General features: G+C 36.3%; 1 protein-coding gene across 2 annotated transcripts in view; it reads right to left on the bottom strand.

Annotated features, from left to right (window-relative positions):
- LOC120417727 (potassium voltage-gated channel protein Shaw-like) overlaps window positions 1–18,311 on the bottom strand; it is a 203,128-nt gene that overhangs the window by 47,198 nt on the left and 137,619 nt on the right. For both annotated transcript variants that reach the window (XM_039579880.2, XM_039579881.2), the window contains 3 exons: window positions 17,755–17,887; window positions 10,794–10,973; window positions 9,892–10,293 (listed from right to left, as the gene is read on the bottom strand). In XM_039579880.2, the coding sequence (XP_039435814.1) occupies window positions 9,892–10,293; window positions 10,794–10,973; window positions 17,755–17,887 (715 nt within the window). The remainder of the gene's footprint in view (window positions 1–9,891; window positions 10,294–10,793; window positions 10,974–17,754; window positions 17,888–18,311) is intronic.

Consider the following 18,311-nt stretch of genomic DNA (forward strand, 5'->3'; position numbering starts at 1 on the left):
TTAATAATAAAACGAAAAATACAACAAAGATAAAGAGCATTAGGCCATACCACTTAGCATGTAAAAGAAATGTTATTATTATAAGAAAGTTCAATAAAGACATATTTAATTTAAAAAAAAAATCTTTTAGAACAAAATTTTTTATTTTAAAATTTCGTGTTTTCCCTAACTTTGCAGCGTTATTTTTTAGAATGAAACAATGTTTTACAAAGTTTTAGAGCAGACAATTACAAAAAAAATGATATACAGACATAAGGGGTTTGCTTATAAACATCACGAGTTATTGCGATTTTACGAAAAAAAGTTTTGAAAAAGTTACTTTTTGCGTTTCTCTTTGTTTCGTCGTCCCTGTCTGTCGCGGGTGACCATGAACGGCCATGATCGATGACGACCAGCTTTTTCAAAACTTTTTTTCGTAAAATCGCAATAACTCGTGATGTTTATAAGCAAACCCCTTATGTCTGTATATCAATTTTTTTGTAATTGCCTGCTCTACAACTTTGTAGAACATTGTTACACTCTAAAAAATAACTCTGCAAAGTTAGAAAAAACACGAAATTTTAAAATGAAAAATTTTGTTCTAAATGAAAAAATGACCCTTCTGGGACAATGTAGATTCGAAAAGAACATTAAATTTCCCATAAAATGACATGTTCCAAAATTTTTTACAGTCGAGTAACGGAAAATGGGAGAATTTTTAAAACTTTTCAGTGTATTTTTCGATGAAAAATACGTTTTTTTCGGAATTTTGAGTACGCCATGAAATCGGGCGTCTAATTTTACATAAAAGTCTCTTTGACACCAAATTTCTATCTCATCACCGTTTCAGGCTGCAAATTATTGAAAAACACCTCTTTTTCGCATGTTCAAAAATGGAAGGGGTCATACCGCCCCTCCGTCACGAGATATCAAAAAACGGACCTCGAATTCGTGATCAGGGACAAAAGTTACCCCTTAGGACAAAGTTTCACGCAAATCGAAGAGGGGTCGGCGCAACTTTTCCCGATTTCGTGTGAGTTGGTAGAGAATTACCCTATTATTTGAGTACAGTGCGATCGAACAATTTAGTGTAGAGATCAGGGCTGCGAAGTCGGGTCATATTTCAAGTGACTCCGACTCCGGCTTTCTGAGTTAAGCCGACTCCGACTCCGGCTCCGGCTTTCCACAAATTGTTGACTCCGGCTCCGACTCCGACTCCGGCCTACCAACTCTAGCCGACTCCGACTCCGACTCCAGCTTTCCAAAAAAAATTTACTCCGGCTCCGACTCCGACTCCAACACCTAATCTGTTTTTAAATATAAAAAAAACGCATTTTCACCAAAACAATTTTCTGAGCAAATTTGAATTTTGTTGTTTGAAAAATTGGAACATTTAATTTAACTACTTTAAATTTAAATTAATTTTTTTAAGTTAATAAGCTAGCTACACTGATTTTCAACAATTTTTTTCAGCAAATTTTCATTTACTGAAAATTTCAGTAGTGCAGATTTCAGTAAATTTAAGAGAAATTGGTGTGCAGTAACTATCAAATTTACACTGGTTTTGAAATAATCAATTTTCAAAGTAACTATTTTTGAAAGCTTTTTTGAATTTATTTGAGAAGACGTACATGGACATTGTGTGATCCAGCCCAGTACACACTTGAAACATACAAATCATGAGAACATTCTAATATTCTAATTATTTGATTAAATTCAATTCTATCAATTATATCACCCCGATTTAAGGCATTTGCATATACGAGGCATAATAGCACCGGTTTAACTGTATTTAAAAAAAAATTGCAACTTATTTTCGATATTTTTTGTCATTTTGACATGTTTTCAGCACGACACTTTGATTTGTTTTTATTTACATTCAAAATGAGCATGTCGATAATGTTTTAAAAACATAATTATTTTTGTTAAAAACTGATAGTGAGCTTTCCAATCACAATGAAAATGCTTCGAAAACATCATGGTATCTGATAAATATCTTAAACCAAAAAATAAATTAAACAAAAAAATGTCAACGCAATACACGCAATTCAATAAATAATTTTAAAATTTTGAAAAAAATCGTAAATTATATTAAATTTTTGACAACTCCGACTCTGGGTCTATCAGAAATTTACGACTCCGGCTCCGACTCCGACTCCAGCTCATACAATTTAGCCAACTTCGACTCTGACTCCGACTCCAGCTATTAGAGTTTTGACGACTCCGACTCCGACTCCGGCTCCAGGTCCCCAAAAAGACCCGACTCCACCAACTCCGGCTCCGACTCCGACTCCGACTCCACAGCCCTGGTAGAGATTTAGTTTGGCTTTGTTTAATGTCATAAAAATCTAACTTCGGATAATCGAGTCTGGACAGTATATTCAACATCAAAAATAAACACCTTTTATTATTTTGTCTTCAAAATTGATTATTAAAAAACTGATTACTAAGCAAAGACGGTAAACCTCGTTGGATAAATGTACGACTCGTGCTGAAAAAATCTTCTTTATGCAACATGTTGCATAAACTACTACTTTGAGATCCGCTTTTGAAGGGTAGGTGGCATAAAGTATGGAAAATATTGTGAAAGGCCTGAATTTCATTTAAAAATGTTTTTTTTTTATTCAAAATGTTGATTTGATCATACCAAGATTTTCCCTCCGCAAATTTCTCACCCAATGTCAAGGTCGCATGTTTCATCTCACCAGAACCGTCCAGTTCCCCTTCCCTTTCTTCGGACGACGACCGTTAAACAGACGAATGGGGCACCCCAAAGTGACAAGGTTTCAGGGCGCAAACGAATTGGAAAATTGAATGAAGCTCGTTTGCGCTGCTCCTCGGGGGGATGACCCTGGTATGTCTGCTTGTTCTTCTAGCACAAGAACGGAACCCGTGCAGGAATGTTTCCAGGGTTGGAATGCATGCATGGATCTCTGCTTGCAGTTGTTCAACTTACACAGTGATAAAGCCATATTTTATAGGAAAAACAACTTATAACAGTTTTCAACATATTTATACTGTGCATGATGTTGATACCACGCTGTGAATGGAATTGTTCTTCGCCAAAAAATGAATAGAAGACGTACAATAGTTCGGGGAACGGAAATTGGCAAAGATCAAGAGTTGGAATTTTTCGGGAAACAGCCGGCGAAACAGAATGGGTGCAATATTTCCCATAAAGGAGGGTTTATGGGGCAAAGTGGGACGTGAGCAAGTTAGCCTTTTGAAATGTGAGCTTATCGCAGGGAGGAATGCAAGATTGCTTCCAAGCTCCAAGAAGTTGCTCGCCATTGTTCGCTTTGAAAGATAAGACCACTAGAGCTTGTCTTAGGGTAATATTTGAAGAAAGAATTCCATCGCAATTTGGCCTGATTAATTTGTTTTTTTTTTGTGTTTTTTTACAGATATTAATGATACGACAATAATTAAAAAATAAAACTAAATCATATTTTGGCCAAAAACTCCACTGTGCTACCCCAGGTCACCACGACTATTCCCAAGAGTTTCAACTCGGTGCCATCAAGCTTATGGCTGTGGGTTTTATTGTCGCCCTATAGATGCCACCGGGCTGCTGCTGCTGCTGCATGTTTGCGGTCTGATGCCGTGCCATCGTCGTGTGCTTCATCCCCAAAGACCGACACCATCTGTTCTCTGGAAGGGTTGGTTGTTTAGCTGTGTGGTAGAATCTGCTGGCAAGCAGATTGCAGTTCCCAGACAGCCAGCATCGGGAAACAACGGAGAGAGAGATATTCATATCTATTTGTAAGATTACTTCGGTAAAGTTTTGGAGGATTTCTCTGTTGAATTGCTACTAGAATTACAAAATCAGTTAAATATTTTAATTATTGAAAAAAAAACCTACTCTAACCTAACCTAACCTAACCTAACCTAACCTAACCTAACCTAACCTAACCTAACCTAACCTAACCTAACCTAACCTAACCTAACCTAACCTAACCTAACCTAACCTAACCTAACCTAAACTAACCTAACCTAACCTAACCTAACCTAACCTAACCTAACCTAACCTAACCTAACCTAACCTAACCTAACCTAACCTAACCTAACCTAACCTAACCTAACCTAACCTAACCTAACCTAACCTAACCTAACCTAACCTAACCTAACCTAACCTAACCTAACCTAACCTAACCTAACCTAACCTAACCTAACCTAACCTAACCTAACCTAACCTAACCTAACCTAACCTAACCTAACCTAACCTAACCTAACCTAACCTAACCTAACCTAACCTAACCTAACCTAACCTAACCTAACCTAACCTAACCTAACCTAACCTAACCTAACCTAACCTAACCTAACCTAACCTAACCTAACCTAACCTAACCTAACCTAACCTAACCTAACCTAACCTAACCTAACCTAACCTAACCTAACCTAACCTAACCTAACCTAACCTAACCTAACCTAACCTAACCTAACCTAACCTAACCTAACCTAACCTATTTTTTTTCGAAAATACTAAAATTTTCATAATTTGCAATTTCAAACGAACCGAAATTTTTTATCCTTTTTTATTCAAGTATTATAGAAAAATACTAAAATTTTCACAAAATATTTTTTTTCCGAATAAACTCCAACTTCCATCATTTGCAATATAGTTATCAAACTAAGCGAAAATTTGTATGCTTTTTTATTGTATTTTTTCGAAATTAGTCATTTTTTTTTAATTTGCAAAATACTACAAAAAAATGCAATATGGGTATCAAACGAAATGAACTATTGTAGTTTTTTACATTATTAACGTATTTTTGTTAAACACTAAAATTTTCACAAAATTTCGTATTTTTCGAAAATACACAATTTTTTAATTTGCAATCTGGGTATCGAACGAACTGAAATTTCGCATGTCATTTTCAATTGATTAAAGTTTTTTTTTCTAAATACTTTTTTTTGTGAATTTTTTGTGAATTATATTTTACAATAAAAATATTTATAAAATAAAACAAGCAAACAAAATTTAGCTTCGTTTGATTTTTTTTTAAATACAGTGTTTTGGGATTTTTTTTTATATTTTACAAAAAATCTTAAATGAATTAAAAAGCATACAAAATTACGCTTCGTTACCCGGGCAGACGGTAGTAACAAAATTCATGCCATTTCAATAACAAATACTGTTAAAATAACAAAAATTGTTATGCAATCTTCTTGAAAAATCAATTTTTGCATAAGGGTATAATAACAGTTTATGTTATCATAACAAAATTTGTTATTGGTCTGATATTGTTTGAAATCCAAAACAACTTTGGAATAACATTTCTTGTTATGGAAGAATATCTCCAAATGTTATTGGGATGATCGGATTAGTTGTTAAAATAACAAAAAATAATAACAAAGATTTGTTCGAAGAATAACTAAAAATGTTATTAATCTGTTATTACAATAACAATCCCGGGCGGAAAGTGAGTTGGTGGATATAACTTCGAACTATCTTGGCTTGTTTATTCGCATCTTGCTGTAAACTCCTCGAGTTATGACGACTTTTGAAACCGACTGCGTATCATGGAAAGTATATTCCATGATCATACTGCATTATCTACAGTTGATATTGAGGTTTTAGTGGTAGTTTTTTTAGACTTAGCAACAATTTCGAAAATTTTATATTTTCCAAAATTTTACCCGAACATCATGAAATGATTATTTTGACTTTATTTCAAATTTATGCTGGACTTAGAAAAATTAGCAGTCACTGACAGAATTTTCAATTTCCGACACTTTCATGAGCTTTTAAAGTTTGATTTTATTTATGCTGGACTTTGAAATTTTTGCGTATATTTTTTAATTCTTTACTTTTTACAGAGAAAGCATTTTTTGGGACTTAGAAAATTTTCGGGAGTTTGGAAACATGATAAATTATTTTGATATTTATTTTTGCTTTGAACCAAAATTTCGGAAAAATCGACGAAATTACAGGAATTTTTTGTCCGATTTTTACAAAAACATCAGTTTGTTCCTAAAATAATGTCCCTAACAAAACGTCTTCATTGAAATTTTGAAATTCGAAAGTTGGTTTTTAATTCCGGCACTTAGAAAATTTACGGGATCCGTATCACGACAAGATTTTTGGTAGAATTTATTTGATTTTTTGGACTTAACAAAATTTTAGCTTTCGGCCAGTAAAATATTTTCAACACATCGGGACTGGCAACACCAGCCAGCAACAGTCAAGTGTTCGGAGCTCTTCAAACTTTTCGATTTTTTCGCCGTAATTTACCGTGATTACCCGCGAGTTTGCTGCTCCAGCATGCCAAGGGCCGGCCGTGGCCGTGGCAGTTCGAGTGCGGCCTCGAAAAACCCGCGAAGCTCATCTACCGGCAGAGTGCAGAAAGGTAAACATACCAACGCCGCATCGACCGCCATCGCGCACGGGAGCGTGCCCGGTGACGTCACCGATCCATCGTTTTTACACGTGTCATACCGTCCACGTGAGTCCCCTGTACGGACGAGACAATCAACCCGGGCATCCGGAAGCACTTCCAGCCAGCAGCAGCAGCAGCAGCCGTCCACAAGCACCACGACAACAACCACTTCCAACGTTCCCACCAGCAACGAATTTGAGATGCTGAGTGGAGAAGAAAACAACACCGCCAGTGACAGTAGCAGTGCTAGCGACGACGATGACGATGATGAACTTGCGCGCAAGCAAGAAAAGAAGAAAAAATGTAACTCTCCGAAGGAACGACGTCCACCTCCAATTTTTATTTTGGATACGCTGGCAGACGATGTTGACGAGTTGCTTGAGGGCCTCCAATATTGTCTGAAAATAGGTAAAACGTCAGTGCAAGTTATTACACATAACAAACTGAATTTCGACATGGTGGTGAAGAAGTTGAAGTTGCGAAACTTCAAGTTTTTTACATTTGACCCTGCAGAGAAGGTCCCAGTGAAGATCGTCCTTCAGGGATATCCGGACCGCCCGATCTCCGACCTGGAAGAACACCTATCGGGCATCAAGGTTAAGCCTCGAGAGATTAAGGTGCTCTCAAAGACGATAACGGTGACAGGTACGTACACATTGTACCTCCTGTACTTCGATCGTGGGTCCGTCAAAATCCAGGACCTTCGGCGGATCAAAGCACTGGACGGATTCTTTGTGACGTGGCGATTCTACATGAAGAAACCCGCCGACGCAGCCCAATGCCACCGCTGTCAAAAGTTCGGACACGGTTCAAGAAACTGCAATCTTCCGCCCCGGTGCGTAAAGTGCGGTGAGACCCACTTCACCGAAAGGTGCAATCTTCCGCGGAAAGACCAGCTGGGGGAAAACGCCCAGCAGCACAAAGCGCGCGTCAAGTGCGCGAACTGTGGTGGAAACCACACGGCGAATTTCCGTGGCTGTGCCGCGCGGAAAAAGTACCTCGAGGAGCAGGACAAGAAGAAGAAAGCGCCAGCGTCCCGCCAACCTCCGAAGACTTTGAGCTCGAACGCTGCAGCAGCTGGCGGCGGAACGGTTCCATCGACCAAACCAGCGTTCCCTCCCGGTTGGGGAGGTTCGTACGCTAGAGTAGCCGCTTCTGGCGTCGGTACTCCCCCGGGACAAGCTGATGTTACTGGTGATGATCTCTTCACGCTTCCTGAGTTTTTCGCCCTTGCTGGAGAGATGCTCACGCGCTTTCGTGCCTGCTGAAACAAGGCAGAACAATTCCAAGCTCTCAGTGAGCTGATGATGAAGTACATCTACAACGGATAAGCTGCCTTGTGCAGCGAAGTTTTTCGACGTCAACAGACAATACAAACTGTGATTTAGTTTTAAGCTTTTCCTATTTCTATCCTTTTCCTTAGCAAATCTCGAAGGTTTTTTTTTTTATTTTTCCTTCTCTTGCCAAATCCATTGTTAGAATATCCAATTACATCTAAATGAATTATAGTGTAAACCATAGTTGAAAGGAACTCCAAAACTCTATTAGGTTATAAGAAACACTAAATTGTAAATTGATTATTTACTAATAAACACTAATTGAATTGAATTGAATATTTTCAACACTTAAAAATTTTTCGAGAGCAGGAAACTTAAAAAAAAATTTGGGACTTAGAAAATTTTTGGGAATTTGGAAACATGATAAAATATTTTGATGTTTATTTTTGCTTTGAATCAAAATTTCGGAAAATTCGTCGAAATTACAGGAAATTTTTGTCCGATTTTTACAAAAACATCAGTTTGTTCCTAAAATAATGTCCCTAACAAAACGTCTTCATTGAAATTTTGAAATTCCAAAGTTGGATTTTAATAATTATTGATATACCCCCTACAAAAATCGTTCCGGCACTTAGAAAATTTACGGGATCCGTATCACGACAAGATTGTTGGTAGAATTTATTAGATTTTCAGGACTTTGCAAAATTTTTGCTCTCAGCCAGTTGAATATTTTTCAACATTTTGAAAAATTATTTTGATAAGAAACATTACCAGGCTTTTTGAATTTTTTTTTGTGGATTTTTGGACTTATGCAATTTAAGGAATATTTTCATAAACTTTCATTTTTAATTAAAAAATGGAATATGGAGACTTTGGATTTTTCGTGATTTGGAAAATTATTGTGACATTTTGGCTATTCAACGCTTTCTCCACAATTTTTTAATAAGTTTTTAAAGTAAAATAATTTTTCAACTTTGAAAAATCTTGTTTTGATGTAAGTGCGTATACTCCTGCAATATTACTCATATTTGTGAAGAGGATGAAGGGGGGGGGGGTTCGAATTGTGGCGGGGTGCATTAAAACCAATAAAATTATTTTTGGGATCAAAATTTACTTTATGAACTTGATATGATTTTTGGAAGATTTCAGTTGTTTGCTACTATAAACTCAACTTGATGTGGCATTGTTGGTCCAATAAACTCAACAAGATTTTTCGCAGATACGCCTCGAACAATTTATGTTCGTGGCCATGTTCGGTTATCTCTTAACCATACCCTGGGGTGAACTTGACTTGTTCGTGTTTTTACGAACATGGGTAGATTTTTCCAAGATGCAACTTTCTGCCCGGGATCCAATAACAAAAAATTCATAACGACGAATAACAAATCTTGTTATAAATAACATAAAATGTTATTGGCCTAGTATTTTCAAATAACAAAAAATGTTATTCCCAAGTTATTTCCGTCTGCTCGGGTAGAATCCCATATCAAAGTTATGAAAATTTGATTATTTTCGTAAAATATGGTATTTTGTGAAAATTTCAGTATTTTTTAAAAAAAACTTTAATTACATGAAAAAGCATACCAAATTTCAATTCGTTTGATACCCATATTGCATTTGTTTTTAATTTGAGAATTTTCGAAAAAATAGGGATTTTTGAGAAAATTTTTTGAAGTTAAAAAAAAATGACAATAAATCGGAAAAGCATACAAATTTTCAATTCGTTTGATACCCATATTGTAATTTATGACAATTTGATTCCCTTCGAAAAAATACGATAGAAATTTTCATTATTTTGCAAAAAAATTGTAATAAAACAAAATCGCATCGGTTGATTCCAAAATATGAAGATTTGAATATTTCCGAAAATATACGGTAATTTGTGAATAATTTTGAGTACTTTTTCATACTTTGAGACTAACTAGATTTTCAAAAAATATATTCTTAGTGAATGCATTGGAAAATGTAACTGTATATTTAACTTTATTCGATCATTTTGTCGAATACCAACCTTGGTTTTCAGAAAAAAGTGGCCAGCCCTACTTTATTGTGTTTACCACTGAAAGGAATCTGTGAAGTTAAAATTATCAAGCTAAATGTCGAGCAAAATATCACATTCCGTTTTCCTTAGAATTTCAGTATTGTGTTGTTCCAAAGCCAGTAAATAGATTTGTCAGGCGGCAGCCCCGCCACCCCAAGAAAGTGTCAAATGCTGTACAAACTCAAATCCAGAACCCGAACCTGAACACACTTACCACAAGCCGCACCGTCAGCTCGATGATAAACCAAACGTTGCAAACGAGCTCGACGTAGAAGAAGGCCTCGTGCGGTTGGCCGTACGTCTCCTGCCAGTTGTCCACGATGTTGCCGCCCTTGCCGGAGTTGATCCGGTACGCGGACGAGATGAGGCGCCCCGTCCGCAGGGGTCTCGGGTTGGCCCGGGGGTCGGCCTTCCCGTCCGCCGAGTTGGTTCCACTGCTGGGTCCGCCGGTCAGCGGGCCCACGATGCTGGTCATGTTGGCCAGCAGGGCGCTGGTGCCGTTTGCCGAGATGTTCAGCAGGGCTGGGGGAAGTTCCACCCGGAGACCCGGGTGTGTCTTCAGACAGAACGATATCACAGAAATGCAGATGAAGAAGACCGAGATGCCGGCGACGATCTGGAGAAGAACGGGCGGGGAAAAGTTGGTTTTTAGCCGTAAATCAATTTAATTTATATCAATTAATTTATAGTTGGTCATGGAGTTCTTTTGGGTTCGACGGGAAACAAATTTATGTTGGCAGTAGAACAAAGTGAATTCGTATGTATGCCAGGTTCTGGATTCAGTCCTATTTGCGGTGAACCACTACTAAAACAAAGAATTTTGCTTAACTTTTAGTTTTCAAGCTACTTTAAAGAAAAATATTATCTTATATTAATTTTTTATTGGTTTGTCAACCAGAACCTAGGCTGTAACACTCGGAATTAATTTGCAATAACCATACTATTTTTACGCACTTGTCTAGCCATCATTTCAAAAAACTCAATTTTCTTATTCGTCGTTGTCTGCCTGAAAAGTGTGAGTATGAGCGCAATTCATCAAATTTACATCCTCAATGATTGCGCCCTATTAATCTTCACACCGGGCACACGCAACGACGTTCATCACGATGGACTCACCTTGGCGCCGGTCGAACTCGACGGTTCGTCAAACAGGGCCCAGATCTTGGGCTTTGTCCGCTGCCAGCAGGTCAGCTCCCCATTCAGGAGGGCCTCCTCAAAGCCAAACATCCGGGCGATGGCCTCCTCCGAGGGCTGCTCGTCGTCCAGCTCCAGCTTGTCCAGGATCGCCAGGGTGCTCTGGAAGAGGTGGTGGAGGAGGGAAAATGGTTTGTATTATGGGGAGGGCGTAGAAAATTGTGTTATTATTAAACGCTTCGAGCAAACAACGAAAACGACCGAGGGAATGAAATTTTGCAGCGACGCCCGAGCGACTTTCCCTGAGCCATTTAGCTTTATCTTTGTTACGGGAAAACATTCAGGAGAATTTGATGGAGCTGTTTCATTTTGTGTGCTGTCTCAATTTGAGTCGCGGAAAACATTAAATACCGTATTACGTTGAGAGTTTCCATATTATGTTAAATAAGTTGCATTCAATGAATTTTTAAAGTTCATTTTATAGTTCAAAGTAACAGAGCAGTTCCAACCCAAAATATCAATTTTGCATGTACTGGAAACTTTGTAAGCATGTAATCCTAGGCTAAAATAAGCATTTTTTGTGAAAATTGAGCCACTTAGTTGATTTTACCGAATTCGGTAGTTGAAAAATCGGTAGAGTTTAAATCGATAATCCATCCATCAAAATGAACAAAATTTTACACTATTTCAGTTGTACGATGAACATTAATAAACTGCATTACCGAATTTCGGTTCGTTTTTAAAGAAATCGGTAAATTTCAGTATACCGAACTGTTCAGCAGTTGAAAATTCGGTAAACTAAAAAACGCTAAGTGTGTATCTTTACAATTTTCTTATATTTTCAAGGTTTAAAAGTCGAACTTGAAGGTGATCAATAGGGTGGGTACGTTTTTCAAAAAGTTCTCGGATCAAGTTTTAGTATGGTTCCCCTTGTAGGGCATGCCCATAGGGACTTTCATGCCAAATATCAGCTTATTTGGTTGTAAACTGGCTGCGCGCATCAGGGTTAATGTTTACATGGGAATTACTATGGGAAAATTGGAAATTTTGTTCAAACACTCCTACAGGTCTGGGAAAATAACGCGCCAACTTCTGGTATGGTCAGGCCTATGGGGAATGGTCTGGAGAACACTTTTCCCGAAGAGAGCATATGGATTCGTTGTCCCTAGACCTGGCGCATCGGCAAACAATCCGACGTCTCCGAAATCAACGGTTTGCCCCCAAAAAGCATCAAATTTTCCTTAGCATGCTATGAATGGATGATGAACATCGCGACGCCATACGTCAGGCAGCTACCACGTGGTTGAAATATTTGCAAAAAAAATGCAAATTTGCTATGCAAAGATTCTGAATTCGACTAAATAATATCAGGATTGCTCGAAATGATCATTTTCTAGTTCAAAGAAGGTTTGCAATTGAATATTCCAGCCGTTTCTCACCCACGTGGTAGCTGCCTGACGTATGGCGTCGCGGTGTTCATCAACCATTCATAGCATGCTAAGGAAAATTTGATGCTTTTTGGGGGCAAACCGTTGATTTCGGAGACGTCGGATTGTTTTCCGATGCGCCAGGTCTAGGGACAACGAATCCATATGCTCTCTTCGGGAAAAGTGTTCTCCAGACCATTCCCCATAAGCCTGACCATACCAGAAGTTGGCGCGTTATTTTCCCAGACCTGTAGGAGTGTTTGAACAAAATTTCCAATTTTCCCATAGTAATTCCCATGTAAACATTAACCCTGATGCGCGCAGCCAGTTTACAACCAAATAAGCTGATATTTGGCATGAAAGTCCCTATGGGCATGCCCTACAAGGGGAACCATACTAAAACATGATCCGAGAACTTTTTGAAAAACGTACCCACCCTAGTGATCAACGATTTTTTTCCTTTAATTTTTTTGTGAAAAAATTGTTGCTAAAAGCATTACTTAAACATGCAGGCTGATACCACAAATAAACACAAAAACTCGATTCGGCAATTTTATAAAAAATCTCCATATCTCCGTACACCCAAAAGCAAAAACTGAAAAAAAATTATTGGATCCTTTAAAAAAATATTAAGATATTAACCACTTTCCAAAGTCATAATATTTTGAAGATACTGTAATCCTTAAAAAAATAAAAATGTAGCGTTTTTCAAGGCTTCAGGCCATTTCTATACGTAAGACAGCAAGAATTGATTTGAAAGGGCGAAACACTTAGTTTTGACTTTTTGAAATGCTGAGCTAGATTTAAAATTTCGGGATATATTTTATTGACAAGAGCAAAACATTTATCAACATTTTATTTTTTAAGAATTTAAAATCCAACCCTTAGTACTCGTGAAAAAACTGAGCAAATCTGATTTTTCCTGTTTATAATTTTTTATTTTGTACATCATATCAACAAAATTCAAAAAGAAAATTTAAGGACATTTGCTCAGTCTGAAAATACTGCGACTTTAAATTTATTCTTAAAACATCAGTAGAAGTTGTTGTTTAAAAAATATTTTCTATAAAAAATGAGGTTGCTTTTTTAAAGTTTTATTTAAATTTATTTGCATTGTAAATCAAATTTTCATTCAAATGTTAAATTTGAAATTGATTGTTGACCCCGCCCCCCTCAACTCAAGTCGAGAGATATAAGCTTCAAAAATATTTGCAACGGTCCAAGTCTGTCATATTTTTTTCTATTTCTAGAATTTTTTGAAAAGATGACATTATATGTCCGCTAAATCATAAAAAAAATAAAATTCTTCAACTATGACTGACAAATATTATTTGAGAATCTGTATAAAAAATTCGAGATTTTTTTTAAATTTTTATAAGCCCGACTAGATTGTTAACTTTTTGTCCGAGCAATTAAAAAAAAACAATTTCTTTTGATGTCTTAAAAAAAATCTTTAAGCAGAAAAAACAAATGTTAAGTTAAAAAAACATTCATTATATTTTTTACCTATGCAATGCTATGCTGAGCTAGGCTTTTTTTAATGAAATGTAGCTTGACGAGAAAAAGAGATAAAATTTTACTTTTGCAAGCCACATTAAGATTTAAAGATTTAAAGATTTAAATATTTAAAGATTTGAAGATTTGAAGATTTGAAGATTTGAAGATTTGAAGATTTGAAGATTTGAAGATTTGAAGATTTGAAGATTTGAAGATTTGAAGATTTGAAGATTTGAAGATTTGAAGATTTGAAGATTTGAAGATTTGAAGATTTGAAGATTTGAAGATTTGAAGATTTGAAGATTTGAAGATTTGAAGATTTGAAGATTTGAAGATTTGAAGATTTGAAGATTTGAAGATTTGAAGATTTGAAGATTTGAAGATCTGAAGATTTGAAGATTTGAAGATTTGAAGATTTGAAGATTTGAAGATTTGAAGATTTGAAGATTTGAAGATTTGATTTAAATATTTCTGATATTGCAACGTTTTTATCATTTTTTGTTATTCTCATAAGCCGTTGTAATGATTCATTGTGTCAAGAAATTGTTAAAAACAAAATTCTGCCTTTTCAAATTCAATTTTTTTAAACAGTACATAGGGAAAAAATATAGGTGGAATGATCATCTCGACCAGAATTGCTATTGTTAGCTGAACTGTTTTCACTTCCAAACCAAACACCCACCTACCAAAACACATCATCATAACCCAATTTGGCAAACTCAACTAAGACTTCCTCTTATTTTGGGTGTTGCCAAAATCTTCCACCGCGATGAGCGTACTATGCCAAAGTTGAAGTAATAATCGCTTGGAGTTGATAGCAACAGCATCAGAGGGCGGCTGCAATCCTCTCAAGGATGCGTCATCACCCTTGGAAAAACCTTTTTCCCCTTCTTAAGCAAGCCTAAATGTACAAGTTTAATAAAAAGGCGCGCTTGCGATGATGGTGTTTGCCCAATTTTCCTCCTCCCCTTCCCCTCCCTCGAAAAAGTTGTTACTCTTTATAGCCACCGGGGTTCAAGTTTTTGTTTTTCCAAGCACTTTTACAAGTGCTGTGAAAATTAACCTCACTTCTTTAAACCTCTTCTTCTTTCATCAAAAAATGGCTCGCACAATTTCGCTCGCAACGTTTTTACGACCCCTGTTGGCCGTTGTTGACTGGGGGGCGGCGGCTCAACCTAATTAAATAGTAAAACTTGCAAAGGAGTATTAAATTAAATAAGCAAAAAGACTGACTGACGGGTAGGAGCGCGACGAAGGAGTTTATATTTCAAACCGTCAAAGTTTTGCCTGCGCTTCCATCTCAAAAGTGTGGGGTTGAAGAGTGCATTAATATTCTTGACTTTTTCCGAGTGCCAGCAATAGTGACAGCTCAAGTTCAACGAGTTTGAGGGAGAATTGTGCTTGAGCGCTAATGAAGCATCTTGGAGGGGGTTATGAGAGTCGTTAAAATTGAATTGCACTTAGGACAATGCAAACAGCTTAATTTTAGATTTTGGTTTTCAATTTCAAACAAAAACAGTTTTTGCATAATTGTTAAAGCATGTTACATTTTTAGTGCCACACGTATAGTATGTAATTTTAAAGTGATAAAAAAATAAAATTAAACCGTGAAGCTGGTTTATTTTTCATAATTTCCAACCAAATAGTAGGTGGCAGCACCAGGCGTGTCCATAATTAAACCTTCTTTTTCTTGCTCACACAAATAAAACAAAACAGCTCTTTTATCAACTTTTCGCCAAGAAAACCTCTTCACGCGAAAAATTTAACCCAGCAGCAGCAGCAGTCGAGGAAAAGTTTTTATTTTCTTCAAGCACACACACACACAAACTCTGCTCTGCTCCGCACTGGTTTTGAAACATTCAACAGGAGCTTTTTCATCCCCCATCCCACCTACTTAATTATTTCCCTCCCACCCTGCAGGAGTGGGTGGGGATGGGTCATCACTTCATCACCATTCTGGCGACGTGCACGTGAGACCCGTGCCAGCTGGGTTAATCTACTCAGCAAATTAGCCACGGGGCATTCCTGATGTTTGGTTAGAGGTTTGTTTTGGGTGATAGTTTGGGGAACTTTTAAAATTTTGGACAAATTTATTCAAATTTAAATAAGTAAAATTTCAACTTTAGGTTTTTGTTTGGTATTTAATTATAAACTAGAATTCAAAAAAAAAAAATTTTTTCAAATTTTAAATTTGAACCAGACTATAACACTAACGCTCAGCTTTTCCCGTCACCAACTTCGAAAGCTGTGAAAGTGCACCCGTGAAAGATCGCACTCGCTCGAAAGGCTGTTTTGTTTATGAAAGCTTTTAAATGGAAAATAAACGATCCGCTGACTGAAACTGTTGCCAGCTGCTTTTGACGTGAAAGTTTGACGAAAGCTTAAATTAATTTGTTTATTTTTTGTTGAATGATTGATGGAATTAATTTTATATTTGAAGATTTGAAAGTTTGTAGATTTGAAGATTTGTAGATTTGAAGATTTGAAGATTTGAAGATTTGAAGATTTGAAGATTTGAAGATTTGAAGATTTGAAGATTTGAAGATTTGAAGATTTGAAGATTTGAAGATTTGAAGATTTGAAGATTTGAAGATTTGAAGATTTGAAGATTTGAAGATTTGAAGATTTGAAGATTTGAAGATTTGAAGATTTGAAGATTTGAAGATTTGAAGATTTGAAGATTTGAAGATTTGAAGATTTGAAGATTTGAAGATTTGAAGATTTGAAGATTTGAAGATTTGAAGATTTGAAGATTTGAAGATTTGAAGATTTGAAGTTTTGAAGATTTGAAGATTTGAAGATTTGAAGATTTGAAGATTTGAAGATTTGAAGATTTGAAGATTTGAAGATTTGAAGATTTGAAGATTTGAAGATTTGAAGATTTGAAGATTTGAAGATTTGAAGATTTGAAGATTTGAAGATTTGAAGATTTGAAGATTTGAAGATTAGAAGATTTGAAGTTTTGAAGATTTGAAGATTTGAAGATTTGAAGATTTGAAGATTTGAAGATTTGAAGATTTGAAGATTTGAAGATTTGAAGATTTGAAGATTTGAAGATTTGAAGATTTGAAGATTTGAAGATTTGAAGATTTGAAGATTTGAAGATTTGAAGATTTGAAGATTTGAAGATTTGAAGATTTGAAGATTTGAAGATTTGAAGATTTGAAGATTTGAAGATTTGAAGATTTGAAGATTTGAAGATTTGAAGTTTTGAAGATTTGAAGATTTGAAGATTTGAAGATTTGAAGATTTGAAGATTTGAAGATTTGAAGATTTGAAGATTTGAAGATTTGAAGATTTGAAGATTTGAAGATTTGAAGATTTGAAGATTTGAAGATTTGAAGATTTGAAGATTTGAAGATTTGAAGATTTGAAGATTTGAAGATTTGAAGTTTTGAAGATTTGAAGATTTGAAGATTTGAAGATTTGAAGATTTGAAGATTTGAAGATTTGAAGATTTGAAGATTTGAAGATTTGAAGATTTTAAAATTTGCAGATATGTTCATTTGTTCATTTGATCATTTCTGGAGTTTTTTTTTTAAAGGTCCAGTAAACCGAATTTCCAATTTTTGCTTTTTGGGTGTTTTTGAAACCGCCTTGAGTCAGGGGTATTAAATAACACTTAAAAAGCAAAAACTGAAAATTTGGTTTATTGGACCTTTTTAAAAAAAACTCCAGATTTGTTCATTTGGTCAGTTGTTCAGTCAATTGCTCATTTTTTATTAAATGTTATTTGTTTTTTTTTTGTACTTAAGTGCGAAGCCTTTTCCAGTTTTCAGCTATCTTATTCATCGCACAAAACCGTCGTAATTCAATTTGTCGGTCTTCATTATAATCTAATTTTCTTCTCCCCCTCTACCTTCATTTTCAATCTCTTTCCCCAAAGAATCTCCCTCCCCATCCATCCCCCAGAAACCCCCATAGAACGAAATTGAATTATTTGTCACCAGCTTCAGGGGACCGTCAGACAGTCCAAGTCATGGCATGGCCTTCGCCGAAGACGACCTGATGCGACTTACCTGTGTGTCCCGGTGCACGCTGTACGTTGACCAACAGCACGGTTCCACCTGGTTCGAGTCGAGGCCCCAAAACTCCAGCTCCTCCTCGAACAGGGGCCCGCAGACGTCCGTCGGGTAGTGCAGCTTGCCGGTGCTAGAGAGGGGGTTGAGAAATATAAAGATACAGTTAGTATGAGATTAATTCACCTATTGGTATCTGGAATGCATGAATAGTTGAAAATTCTAATTGATTTTTTTTCCAAGTTGACACTTCTCTTATTTTTAAACAGAATTCTGAAATAATGAATTATTATTTTGACAAATTTAAAAATTTCCTAAATCCTCTTAATCAAAAAAGTACCAACAAGATAAAAGAATCACGTGCACACGTGTCACAATGAGAAGCACACCACACTGCGCCGGTGTCTGTGACTCGGCTAATGATGAATGTGAGCCTGTACACCGTGAAATACCGTGAGGGAGTTAAACGTCAGAAACGGTTTTTCTCCTGTCTTTGTATTATTTACCCTCATTATGAAACAACGACAGCTGGTGGCGCGGTGGATTTCACGTGTGAC

The sequence above is a fragment of the Culex pipiens genome, chromosome 2 (genome assembly GCF_016801865.2).
Source record: "Culex pipiens pallens isolate TS chromosome 2, TS_CPP_V2, whole genome shotgun sequence".
Lineage (NCBI taxonomy): Eukaryota > Metazoa > Arthropoda > Insecta > Diptera > Culicidae > Culex > Culex pipiens.